This window comes from Podarcis pityusensis, assembly GCF_964106645.2.
Source record: "Podarcis pityusensis genome assembly, chromosome: 3".
Taxonomy (NCBI): Eukaryota; Metazoa; Chordata; class Lepidosauria; order Squamata; family Lacertidae; genus Podarcis; species Podarcis pityusensis.
In genome coordinates, this window is record NC_138026.1 from 91895426 (window position 1) to 91909024 (window position 13599).

The 13599-nt window shown below is 44.2% G+C and overlaps 1 protein-coding gene and 1 long non-coding RNA gene across 4 annotated transcripts; one reads left to right on the top strand and one right to left on the bottom strand.

Annotated features, from left to right (window-relative positions):
• Nucleotides 1-3630: 3630 nt before the first annotated feature.
• Nucleotides 3631-10574, bottom strand: H3-3A (H3.3 histone A). 2 transcript variants are annotated; one of them, XM_080998761.1, is made up of 5 exons: nucleotides 10434-10571; nucleotides 9620-9759; nucleotides 8725-8879; nucleotides 7626-7779; nucleotides 3631-4283 (listed from the first exon to the last, which is right to left on the bottom strand). In XM_080998761.1, the coding sequence occupies exons 3-5, from the start codon at nucleotides 8850-8852 to the stop codon at nucleotides 4155-4157; spliced, it is 411 nt and encodes a 136-aa protein (XP_080854887.1). In that variant the 5' UTR covers nucleotides 8853-8879; nucleotides 9620-9759; nucleotides 10434-10571; the 3' UTR covers nucleotides 3631-4154. The 2 variants fall into 2 exon arrangements, with proteins under 2 accessions (XP_080854887.1, XP_080854886.1); XM_080998760.1 differs by lacking the exon at nucleotides 9620-9759 and having other exon boundaries at nucleotides 10434-10574.
• Nucleotides 10575-10666: 92 nt separating this feature from the next.
• LOC308473344 lies at nucleotides 10667-12048 on the top strand. Of its 2 annotated transcripts, none has more exons than XR_013984055.1 (2): nucleotides 10667-10876; nucleotides 11448-12048. It is a non-coding gene; the product is annotated as an uncharacterized lncRNA (long non-coding RNA). The 2 variants fall into 2 exon arrangements; XR_013984056.1 differs by having other exon boundaries at nucleotides 10668-11046.
• Nucleotides 12049-13599: the final 1551 nt, after the last annotated feature.

The window sequence follows — 13599 nt, forward strand, 5'->3', positions numbered from 1 at the left end:
ACATAAAAGCTTAAAGGGGGGGGGGAATCTCCTCAGCCATCTAAAATGGTTTCAGCTGCTTTTAAAATAGCTGTTTTACAATTGCTTTATTATTATGCTTTTATGATGGTGTATATTTGGTCTGTTACTTTTTTCTCACCTGAAGGACTTTTTTTTTTTAAGGGGTGGAACGGAAATTCCCAAAATAAAAAGAGAAGCCTCCCAGGGTGGCACAGAAGCCTTTCTGAAATATCTTTCTGTTGTGTTTTCACCCTACTTTCCTGACCCTCACCCTCCCTTTTCTCCTCTTGCTATGTAGAGTAATCACTATCCCCTGCAGATGCTCAGATACCATCTGGCAATCGCCTGGATACCAGTGGATATTGCATTTTTTGCAGAGGAGAATTTAACCTATTCCAAGAGCTTGCTCTCCTCCCTGACATTCCATTTAATGCCCATCTCATTAGACAGCTGCTATCTAGTGAAATTATCTGGAAGCCACTCACATCACTGTCACACACAGATAGATTTCCCCAGTTTCCCTGCATAGGGAGTTGCCCCTTCCTTTCTTGTTCTAGTTGGCGCACATCCCCATTTCTCTTCCATTCCCTGCCGTCTCATACCTTCAGTGCATGTGTGCAACTCATCTTACAAATCTGCAGTTAGTAATTTCTCACAGCATAATCACAAACCTACTAAAGCCAGAAGAAACCTCAGAATTACCCAAGAATAGGCTGCTTGCCCTCTGTCAGTCATCTCTGTTCCCTCACACCCCTGATAGGTAAGTCCATATTTCTGATGATGGGTTGTAATCAACACAGCACTAAGATTCTCTCAGTGAAAGGCTTATCCTTGTGCTATTGAACCTTCTTCCCCTTCCCCCACAAAAAAAATCTTTTCTGAGTTCCTCCTACCCTTGAGCTGATTAAAGAATGTGGGCTCCTAGTGTGTTATCAGCACTGGCTACTTCTAGACCAACTATTTAGTTGAAGATGTCCTGTTATTCAGTGGCACCTGACAGAAGAGTGGACATATTAAAAAGGGACGCGGGTGGCGCTGTGGTCTAAACCACTGAGCCTCTTGGGCTTGCCGATCAGGTGGTCAGCGGTTTGAATCCCCACGACGGAGTGAGCTCCCGTTGCTCTGTCCAGCTCCTGCCAAATTAGCAGTTCTAAAGCACAGAAGTGCAAGTAGATAAATAGGTAAACAGTGTTTCCATGCGCTCTGGTTTCCGTCACGTTGTTCCGTCGTGCCAGAAGCGGTTTAGTCATGCTGGCCACACGACTCGGAAAACTGTCTGTGGACAAATGTCAGCTCCCTCAGCCTGAAAGCCAGACGAGCGCCGTAACCCCATAGTCGCCTTTGACTGGACTTAACTGTCCAGGGGTCCTTTACCTTTACGTATTAAAACATCTCTCTCTCATACACACATACCAACTAAAATCAATGCAATTCATATTTTCTGAATCAATTAAATAGTTTATGAGATTTGGATTACTTTGTGTCACAGAGCTATAGCTTCCACACTGACAGAACATGCTGAATTTTGTATGGCTGCTGATTTAAACTGTCTGAACTTCATGTCCTTAACCAGGAATGGGTAACTTGCAACCTTTTAAACATTAGAGGACTACAAATCCCATTATCCTTGATCATTAGTCCTGATGGCTGGAGCTGATGTCATCTAAAGGGCCACAGGATCCAAAACAAAGGTGGTGGTGATGTTTAAGGTGCTGCTAACACTGTTGTTTGACTTCACCCCTGGGGGTTCACTCCATTGTCTCTCGAGACAGAGGGATGCCAACAATTACAAAGTGAATTGACTCCCATGCATAAATTAATACTCTGCTGCGTGCTGGCAAAGTGCTTTCTGTTCTTTGTATTACTGTCTCCTTCCACAAACCAACACAGTTCAAGTTCCAATATAACTGCCCTTCTATTGATTGGCAGTACCAACAACCAAGTTTTCTGCTTTTTTGAGATAAAATTACATTGAACTTCTTTCCTTTTAAAAGAAAGCCATTTAATTATTTAACGAACATTATTGTGAATGTTCCTTCACCTATTATGGTGGCATTAAAAAACCATCTTAAATCTAATAACCCCCTTGCTTCAAAACCAGTCTTTTCTGGTGCGCTGCTCTTAGAACTTCTCCCTTTCAAGGTTTATTTTTCTATCCACTGTGACTTGATTGACTGTTGAAAATAGGGTCCAAATGAATTTGTATTAAATAAAAGTCAAGCAAAACCTTCACCAAATATGAATTGTTTTGATTCTTTCAATATTCCTAACTATGCATAAGATTAGATTTAGGAATTTAAAAAGTGAAAAATGTATTTCCTCCACTCCATATATGGGGCATATAGAAACGGGTAACCATTTGCGGGGGGGCATGAACTGTGAGCATTCCCCCAGGGTGACCCGTAAACCAGGTCTGCATCAGTGTAACCATGCTGGGGGCAAGGGAAGAGTATACAGTTGTACCTTGGTTTTCAAACAGCTTAGTTCTCGAACATTTTGGCTCCCTGACGCCGCAAACCCGGAAGTGCCTGTTCATTTGCTTCCCACAGCTAGTCAGAAGGAGCGCTTTGGTTTCCGAACGTTTTGGTAGTCGAACAGACTTCCAGAACGGATTCCGTTCGACTTCCAAGGTACAACTGTATATTAGTTTCTGTAGGATGGAAGTGCAATTTGATTTGTGCAAGTTTGCAGCATGATTGTAAGAATCGCAGAAGAAAATGCATCATCAGCTGAATCTGAGAAACTGACCCAACTAGCTAGAGTACAGTGGTACCTCAGGTTACAGGTGTTTCAGGTTACAGACTCCACTAACCCAGAAATAGTACCTCAGGTTAAGAACTTTACTTCAGGATGAGAACAGAAATTGTGCAGCGGTGGCCGCGGGAGGCCCCATTAGCTAAAGTGGTACCTCAGGTTAAGAACGGTTTCAGGTTAAGAATGGATCTCCAGAACGAATTAAGTTCTTAACCTGAGGTACCACTGAATACGCTCTGGAAAACGGCTGGAAACAGCAAGAAGGAAGGCAAGGGGTTGAGAACACTAAAAATGGAAGCTCTGACTCAGTAGTCAAGATTCACACACAGCTACATTTAGGGACTTTTTCAGTCTGTGCAGGAAGCAGATTCCCTCCCTCCCCCCATAGGATTAAAGTGAAGATAGAAAAATAGTAATTTCAAACTAGAGGGTCCATGACCACAGATTCCTAATTTCCACACCATAAGCTGCAGGCACACACCACCTAGGAGATGCGAGACACTCATTCCTTCTGGTGGTGGCCAATTCATGTAGTAAGTGTGCTACTTTTATACTTGTAAACTGAAAGAGGGATCCAAAAGATCAATTCACATGAATTGGCTGGAAGGGGAGCTTTGTTCATTGAAAGTGCTACTGCCGTTATTGAAGTGGATGCACACATGTGTGAACTGGTAACTACATCCATGTGTGTTTCCCCACCACATATAAATTTTGATATGGCTCCAATTCTCAATACGAGTCAGAAATGCTCACTTTCCTACATTTAGTTTGGAAGCAGTGCAAGAGATGCATGTTTCTTGAATTTCTATTGGTGCCGACTTACAGAAACTAGCAGTCAATGTGGCAGGGTTAAAAATTAAAGGCAAAAAACAAATGTTATTTCATGTATTTTAATAGCAAACTTACAGGAACAGCACAGAAGACAGACAACATTAAAAACATGTACTTGCATGTAGGACAACTTAGTTAGAAAAGTATAGCGAATGGATGGAATCTACTGTATGATAAAAATGTTACAGACACCATATAGTTGCCATCAATAAGAAATTTACCTATTTTTTTAAAAAATCCAAATGCTGGCATTGTCCAGAAAAGTTTGACTGGCATATTTATAATTGTTATAAAGTTGAACTGCTGAAATATGTTCACTGAAATGGTTTTTGATAGCAATAATGCATTATATGTCCCCACGTTTATATTAAAAATCCACACACAAATGAAAATGAAAAAGATCTTGCCAATACCCGATTCTGTCCTCTATTTTTTTTTCTCATTTTTGCAACCATATACTTAGGTACCTTTTAACCCCATGGAAAAAAATATCTAACGTTCATTACTACCAATAACAGGAAGAAGAGATTTATTTTGTTTTGAGAATGACAAATCCATCTTAGAAGAATTTAAGCACGCTCTCCACGTATGCGGCGTGCTAGCTGGATATCTTTTGGCATGATTGTGACACGTTTGGCGTGAATAGCACACAGGTTGGTGTCTTCAAACAGGCCAACCAGGTAGGCCTCACTTGCCTCCTGTTGAGAGAAGAAAATAATTCGAATGTTTTAACCATAGCGCACAGACTCTCAAGTAATTACAAACATTGGCACACTTTCGCTATGTCTCTCTTCTAAATTGTCTTATGCAATTGGGAGGGGAAAATACATCTTTTGGTGAGAGACCACCTACAATTTGGCGCTTTCTGCCTATTGACGTCTGACATCAGGTACCTTTGCTGTATCCTTTTTGGCACCTGCCAAAAAGCCTATCCACACATAGATCTTGGCATGCTTTAATCTCTTGTTAGTTTACTGCTGATTTTAAATGTGTGTTCCATGTTTTAATTACAAGATATTCTCCTTGTAAATCATTTAGAGGTTGTGTTAAAATCAAGTGGTATATAAATGTTGGTAAACAGAAAAAAAGGTATTGTAGCCCTAGAGTTCTGATACACCCAACTATAAAATCCTGTCTCTGATTGATTCCACACCTGGATTGGGCATTAACCATCATAATTAATGTATGTATTATCTTCTCCAAAGCATTCTGTTCTTGTAGCTTGCAAAACAAAAGCCCCTACTGGATCCTAATCTACCACTAAGGCGGTTTGTAGCAAGTTAACTCTTCCACAGGGGCAACAACGGTTAAAGGATTGTTTCGAGTAGTTACTTGAGCATAATGCTCTTTACACAACAGATATTCGCGTCCTCCTACTTGTATCTTCCAAAAACCCTCTTCAGAGGGTTGGGGGCCCTCCTGAATAATGGGGGCCATGTTGTAAGGACTGAAGTGAAATGGGTGGAGAATCATCCAAAATCAGGCAGAGGGTTAGGGTTAGGGAGGGACTCTTTCTGCCCGATTTGGGGCATGTTCCCACAGAGCCATGACTGAAAGCCCCACTGTTCAGGAGATGCTCCCCACCCCCCAAATTAAAGGGAAAAAACCTTCTGCAGGTGGAGGCAAGAGGAGAGGCTGTTTGTGCAAGCCGTTTTCTGCTTGCACAAGCACTGTATAAAACTTCGGAATCCATCTTCACAGGAAAGGCAGAAGGGAGATCAGGATCTACTGATACATCTCTGGGGGATTTACAGTATGACGGTCATGTTTTCTGGCTCCCAACTATCTAGCAAACCAACAATTAATAGGTATTTCCCACTCCAAATTTTGGATACTGAAAGAAAGGAAGATAGATGTGGATTTTTAATATGGACCAGGCATATGCTCAGAGGTACGCTGTCCTTAATTCTCATTATGTTATCCCTCCTGAGCCACTATATGCACCTGGCTAAGGCTGGTAGGTCTCAGGGTTGTGGTATAACAATTAAAGCCTAATGCCTGCTCATCCTGGGATTAAAATAAGGTCAGGATTGGACAAGGATCTGGCCAAGGAACATAGGTGTATTGTGGGTTTTATGAAGCAGCAGCACCACTGCTACTTTTTACCAACAATAAAGCGATTTCTTTGATGTTCATGCTGCACTCTGATTTCTCAGCCATTCAGTGTTGCTTTAAAAATCATAATCTGGCAATGGGTAGCCAGAAACCTCATAGCACCCTGGCTGGAGGACCGTACACAAGACAAGTGCAGCCTGTTGACCCTATACGGCCGTCAATAAAATTCCTATTCTTTGGTAATCAGTCTGGGACTGCAAACATAGTGGGTGTCATGCACCAGCGTGATGGTGGGTTGTGTTAAGAGTCGATGGACCACAAATAAGGCAGGCTTCATCTAGAGTCTGGATTCTAGACTGTGCTGAATTTTTTAGACACCTGTTTTAGCTTGAATTCTGCATATGCTGTGTAGAACTGTACATGTTTCACACACAAATCTTGTGATATGCCGACATTTTTCTTAGGATGGCTAATGGACTTCTTTCTTGTACCTCTGTCCCTTTAGAGCAGGAGGTGACAGTGTTACATCATACAGAGCAGGCAAAGCATGCTGCAAAACATTTGGGTATATGTGAGTCCCACGACTGACAAATCAGTTCTGTCTGGGAACTGCTTCTGAGAATGTCAAATAGGTCTGTAAAGTATTAAATGCTCTCTGCCCCCTGAGTGTAGCACTTACAAACTAAGGGCTGCTTCTCCCTTGTTAAGTTGTTGTCCTCACCACAACCTAGCCATGCTTACATCACTCTTGTGCACATAAGTGTTGCATGGAAAAGGATAATGTGCCTTTCTGTTTTTGGAAAATACACTGGATCTGCCTAGAGCTGGTAGTGTCATGCTCTTCACATATAGCTACTTACACATCAGTAATTTGTGGAAATAAACCAAGAAAGAGAATTAGAAAACAGCACAAGTTCCCTCTCCATATTTGGAAATCACCATATCTAACACTAATGCAAGCTTTGTGTTTTGTTGGAGAACATACAAATTGTCTTGCCAGATCAGACCAAGGTCCTCCCACTGCAGCATTCTGTCTTCAATGGTTTATCTTACAGAAGGGCTCAAAAAGTACATCTCACATACCAGGTGTATCCCAACCACATCCTAACAGGTACCCCTTGCTCTTCCTAACGATGTGTGGAAAGAGGAAAGGTATGTGGAAGTGGAAGTTACTTGGAGGTTTGACAAAGGCAGAAGCTGCTAAGTATTCTGATGCAGCGTAACGTAGATCATATTCCTGACAAATCTCAGAAATGGTTTGGGTCAACCTTTGTGCAGAGTAAAAATAAAAAAATGAATCTTGAAGGGTAGTGGAAAGAAATAATGGATTCATTTGCAGTTCCTTTAGTAGATCTATTTTTGAAATCCTTATGTTCCAACATTTCAAGTTTTAAGATCTTCCTCAAGGAGGTGAATTACTTTAGTTCTCCCAAATGCTGGTAGTTATCTGCGCACCTACAAACACATGGATGCTTACTTGTGAAACCCACCAATTGCGTGAAGTTTTGACTAACCATAGAAACAGCTCAACCAATAAGATGAGCGTATGGAAGTAACCAATCACATACTCCCTCACGTACTAACGGCACAGTGCTGTTAATGGCTGCACTCTAGAAAGGGCTTTTCATGTCATTTGTGATGGTAAAGCTATACCCACATGTGTCCTGTCTGAGACAGTTGTAAATTAAGTCTCATGTATATATTTTTAAAAGTCAGCTGAATTACTTTGGTAGAAAGAGTTTACCTCTAAGCACCTTTTCCCATGTCTTTTTAAAAGCTAGATAATTGTAACTTAGAAAGAAACAATTTGGGACACAAAATGGCTAATTGAAAACAAAGTTCATATATAAGGTTATGGGGTGGAAAACACTGATAAGTACTCACCTGAAATTATATTGTTCAGACATGCATTATCAGTTCTATTAAGGGGCATCTTGCCATTTGGGGGGTTAAGGGCAGCTAGTAAGATACAATATGATTTTTACCTGCAAAGCACCAATAGCTGCGCTCTGGAAACGCAGATCTGTTTTGAAGTCCTGAGCAATTTCACGCACCAGGCGCTGAAAAGGAAGTTTGCGGATCAGAAGTTCGGTTGACTTCTGATAACGCCTGATTTCACGAAGAGCCACAGTACCTGGCCTTTAAATGATCAAACAAAGAAGAAGAAACACGACAAATAAGCTTTTTGTCTTCATCTCCAAAAAATAGAGCATACAAAATTCCAGAGAGAAATGAAAGTTTGAATAACTGTTCCATTCAAGAGACATGAGCATACAAGAACATTTTGTGCAAGACCAACTTCTACAAAACGAAGTAGTGACATGCTAAAATAAGTCAAATAGGTTTCAGCTAAAAAGAACGGTCCAAAACAGAATGCTAGAAACCATTAAAGAGTCTCTTCTCAGTACTCATTTTTCTTTATGTCCTCTTTATGCAATGTAAATATTATGAAACTGATGAGAAAAATGGCTACTAGAAGAATATCAGTAATTACAATTTATCCATTTGTGTATACACAGTCTTAAAAACAACATTTAAAAGTGTAAAGCCTGCTATTTACCTGCTTATCTGGAGGCAGCTACTGCCCTCTAGTGGTACTATGAACAAATTATATCAGTTTTACAGTAACAGCTGAGGAGCTAAACTAATTTAAATAAATGAAAAATTATCAGGCTCGGCAAGTTTTAAATAAAGCAGGCTTCTTCCAACACCTCAATTAATCAGCAAGCCCTATTACTACATCCTAAACACGACAGAACCAGATTTGTTTTTTAAAACTTAATATTGCGATTTTCAGATTTTATTTTTAAAATCCATTTAATCAATACCATTGATATACTACTATCAAAGGCGATCTTACAGCTTTTTTCGGAGGAAATGTTCAATATAAAATATTTTTATGTTGAAATTTTTCTTTTTCGTCAAGAGAAGAAACAACGGAGACCTTGCCAGTATAATCCGATTCAATGTGAAAGATTTTAAAAATAAAAATCCCCAAAGCAAAAAGTTGCGTTCCGATAAACATTTCCGCGTTGTTTGGGGACTATAACATCACAATACTTTTGTTCGCGGTCATTTCTATACCTGTAGCGATGAGGTTTCTTGACCCCACCAGTAGAGGGCGCGCTCTTGCGAGCGGCTTTTGTCGCCAGTTGCTTCCTGGGCGCCTTCCCACCGGTGGATTTACGGGCAGTTTGCTTGGTACGAGCCATGTTCCCGCGAACTTCTCTTCCTTACACCTATCGGTAAGAAATCACCCACGCGATCACTATACCGCCACACAGCAGCCACCAGAGGAGGGGGGGAAGGGTTTCCGAAAATGCAGATTTATTTGTTTTTAAAACTGCCTTTACAAAGACAACAACAATGCATCGGATGTTAAGGACCTCCAAAACCTTAAGCGATTAAAAAGCTGCGGATCCACACCTCCGGTAGCAAGCCAAGCAGCAGACTTCCCCGCCTGCGAGCTTGCCACATAAAGAAATCCTTTCCCTTGCAAGTGCTGGATTGGATGGTAAAATGGTCAGGGAGGGGGGATCTAATTTATTTAACAGTAAAATAAATGCCTAGGATTGTAGTAGCCTGCTAAAATGCAGCCCTTGCCCAGGGCAAAACACTGGAGCGATGCAGCAGCAGTCAAAAAGATGAGAGAGGGGCGATTCCAACACAACACAAGCGGTTCCTAACCCCCTCCCGTGGGCTCAGAAAAAGTGCCAATAATTGCCGAAAACGCCGGGGGACGTGCAGCTGATTTAAGGCTTGCATTGAGCAAAAAACAAAAATCCGTTTAAAAACAGAAAAGAAAAGAGGGGGACTCCCAAGCCTTAAAGTGTTCTCCTGCAAAGCAGCCACCGTTCCCCTCGCCCTGCCGTGCGCGCGAAGGAAAAACAAATGGAAGCCGTAGACGAGCCAGGTTTTATTCCACAAAAGGAAGGGGGGAAATACCACGTCAGATTTTAAGTGCAAGAAAGCAACGAACTTTTGGGGGGTCAGGTTTTTCGGTGCTGCTCCCGCCTGCCCAATTGCCAGTGCTGAGGCTGCCTCGCTCCCAAGCGCCTCTCGCTGGCAAACTCATCCCCAACAAAATGGAAACAATCACGAAATGCAGCCTTAGACTCCCTATTGCAGGGAGAGAAAGAGAGAGACGGGGAGGGGGAAAAAATAAAAAAATAAAATAGCAACACAATAACAACCCCCCGGAAAAAAATCCCCCAGCAGCTCCAAACTATGTGGGGTCCGACGGGCTACCGGGGAGAGGAAAAGTTTGGACCGAGAATCCCCCCAAATCGCGCTGGCTTTGGATCGTTTCCTGGGCACATTTCTCCCCTTTTTATTGTTTTTATGCAATAGGAGAGAAAAAAATATGGTCGGTGACCAGAGAAAAGAGACAAGATGGTGAAGCTGAGCAACAACTGTGGGGAGCCAGGGAAGGCAGGCAGGCAGGCGAGTTTCCCCGGGCTGGCAACTGGCTCCAGTTTGCAGCCGCTTCCCAGCTCCGATGCGGGGCGACGAGGGGCCGAGGGGGCAGGTGAGGGGCTGGGGAGGAGGATGGTGGGGGTCCGGGGTGCGGGGAGGGCGCTGGAGGGGGGCAGGAGCCGCGCGAAGTGGGGCTGGGGGGCCCTGCGCGAAGGAGCCGTCTCCTCGGCTGCGCTGGGGACTCGCCTGCCCCCCAACCGCAGCTCTTCCCAGAAGTTTGCCGGAGAGGTTCGGGGGGCAGCCCGGAGGGGTCCCTGGCTAAGCTGGCGGGAGGGGGGGCGCCGCCGCCGCGGGAGGGAGCGAGGCTGACGACTTACCCCCGTCCGCTGAGGCTGAGCGCGGCTGCCGAGCAGGCGAGGAAGAGCGAGGAGGCGCTAAAGCTGCTGCGGGCGACGGCGGCTGAGAGCACAATTGAAAGATGGCTGACTCGGGAGGGCCGTCTCCGCCGCTTAGCCCCGCCCAGGCCCCGCCCCCGCCGAGGAGGGCAGCCAATGGCGCACAATGGAGGGAAGGCGAGGCCACGCCCGCGCGGCTTCCTCCCTGCCCACTCTCGGCTTCCCGCGGCCGCCTCTGTGTGTACAAACACAAAAGACACGCCGCGCGCGCCGCAGACGGAGAGCGAGCGAGGGAGCGAAGCAGGGAATCCCCCCTTGGCCCTCCTGGCTTCCTTCCCCTGCCAGAGGGGAGCACGAGGCCCCAAGTCAGCGCCCAACGGTCCAGCGGGAGGAGACCCCTAACCGTCAGGATCCGGCGGCGCGAGGTCAGGGCCAACGGTCTCTCTGCGTTGCTTCGGGCATTAGGGGATGGCTTGGGGGCCCCTCGCTGCTCCTGGACTGAACTATCAGGGGGCCCCCCAGGTTAGGGTGGCCCAAGCCTGTGAGACTCTGGAGGCCAGGGGGGCCAACCTGAATAAAATATAGGGGGCACAAGGTAAGCCCCGTCCCACCTAATCGGTCGCAAGACACGGACACCATTTGAATGGCAATGCCCATCAACTGCGGGGGGGGGGACTCCCTAAAATATTTTATTACGGAGGTGAAGGGACATCGGTCCCTAGGAGTTTCACTCCTCTGCTTGAGGCGCTTCACACGCCCACCGCTTGATGAAGCCTCAAACTCGGGGGCGAGGAGTACTAGCATGAACGAGTGAGATCCAACACCAAAGGGACTTTCCATGAAGTTTGAGGCTGCTCGATGGGGTGGGTGGAGGGGAACTCATTGGTGAGGAGAGAGGGATTGGAGCCTGATTGCAATGATTGAGGTGGAGTACGATAAAGGGTGTGGGGGTGTTAAAAAGTTTAAGGCCTTTAAAAGTGTGATTTGTTTTGTCAGAGGACTGACATCACTGCAGCACTTGCAGTGGATTTTTATGCAATGCGCAGATTACGCTTCAAGTCAACAAGTGGTGAGCAGAAAGTGTGGTGTTTGGAGTTGGTGAACTGGCCCTCATGAAGTCCAACTTCAGTGTTTTGCTCCTCCAGTAATACTACAGCTTGCCTTCCTCAGAATATTCACATTGAAGCTTAAACCACTAGCTCCACCAGTTTAGGTGGCTTCAGTGACTGGCAGTTTACTCTTTTTATGCTCATCTGTTAAAACCACAATACAGTGGAATGTCGGTTTTCGAACGTAATCCATTCCGGAAATCTGTTCGACTTTCAAAAATCAAGGATCAAAGGTCTGGCTGCAAAGTCAATGTGGAAAAAGAAAAATGTGCCACAGAAGCCGTTCACCTTCCAAGGTGCATTCGAAAACGGAAGCATTCACTTCCGGGTTTTCGGTGTTCGGCTTACGAAACGTTCAGCAGCTGAGACTTTCAAAAGATGAGGTTTGACTGTACTGGAACTTCTGGACCATACACACACAGAGATTTGTAATGCCCAGATTTAAAGAATGAGAGCTAGCTTAAAGGAATAAAAACTTCATTCCACAATTTCTGTTTTCTGACAGACACTATATATTGCTGATAAGATTTGTGAAATCTCAAGCCAAGGCTGGCCTTAGGTTCGGGTGACCCTTGTCTGTGGTCCCCCAATCCTCCCCTTCTAATCTCTCATACACATTCTTCTATGCAACAGGTGCCTCTCAACTCAGAAGCTGTAGTCATAGGATGAAAACTCCAGATGGTCAGGAACACTTTTCACTAAGTGCGCCTCCAGACTAGTGTTTTTGTGTGGGGGCGTGCTCTACAACTTGTCATTGACTCAGTAATAGGGCATAAGTGGTTGATTTATACCGGACCATCAACACATCATTCCACTTTATTAGTTCTGCAATGCTTTCCTAATGTAACCACATTATTGCTGTGTGGAAGGGCAGTTTTGCACTACAGCATAACTGAAGCAGGACAAACCACCATCCCATCCTGAACATTTGTGGTATTAAAAGTTGCACGAATTCATTAGGAAGCTATGGGACATGCACTGATTGGAAATGAAGCAATAGTTCCATCCCCAAACTTTTCAAATTCCATCATGTGTACATATCATCTTGAATGTGCAATAAAAAGGATATCTGAAGGGCCCCTGGCTTTATCAGTAAAAGGCTATGATTTTCTCTATCTCCTTTTATACCTTCCTGACATCATCACTAGAAAATTGGTGTGATTCTTCCATGAGATGCTTTTCATGAATGTTTAGGTGCCTCAGAATATAAAGAAGCAGGGTTTTCAGCAAGAGCACCCTTCACCAATGGAGGCAGCATGTTGTAGGCCCCAATAGCTTTCTGAGGCTATTGAAGATGCATGTTGTGTAAATGATATGGCTCAATGTGCCTGAGATTATCTCAATCCATAGTTCTGATAGTTGTTAATGTCAGATTGGTCAAGGGATGGCATTTATTGGTGACCGGGAGCGGCCGCCAAGACCACATAACAGTCTTGAAAGGCCTACATTGGCTCCCAGTACGTTTCCGAGCTGACCTTTAAAGCCCTAAATGGCCTCAGCCCAGTATACCTGAAGGAACATCTCCACCCCATCATTCAGCCTGGACACTGAGGTCCAGCTCCAAGGGCCTTCCAGCAGTGAAGTTATAGGGAACCAGGCAGAGGGCCTTCTCAGTAGTGGCGCCCACCCTGTGGAACATCCATCAGATTTCAAGGAAATAAACAACTACCGTATCTTACTTTTAAAAGACATCTGAAGGCAGCCCTGTTTAAGGAAGTTTTTAATGTTTTATTGTGTTTTTAATATTCTGTTTATTCTGTTTTTATTGTGTTTTTAATATTCAGAGTGGCTAGGGAAACCCAGCCAGATGGGTGGGGTATAAATAATAAAGTATTATTATTTTTCAGATGACCTGGTAGAAACGTATTTCCTCTCAAATAAGCACTTATCACTTCCACAAGCCATTTTTCCAGTCCTGTTCTGACATACTTTTCAAGCCAGTATGTACATGGTAGGTCTCCCCTCTCCAAGAATCATTCCCACATCATAAGGTTGCACTGACTGAAAAATATTCAAGAAACAGGGTGCTAAGGGACAAC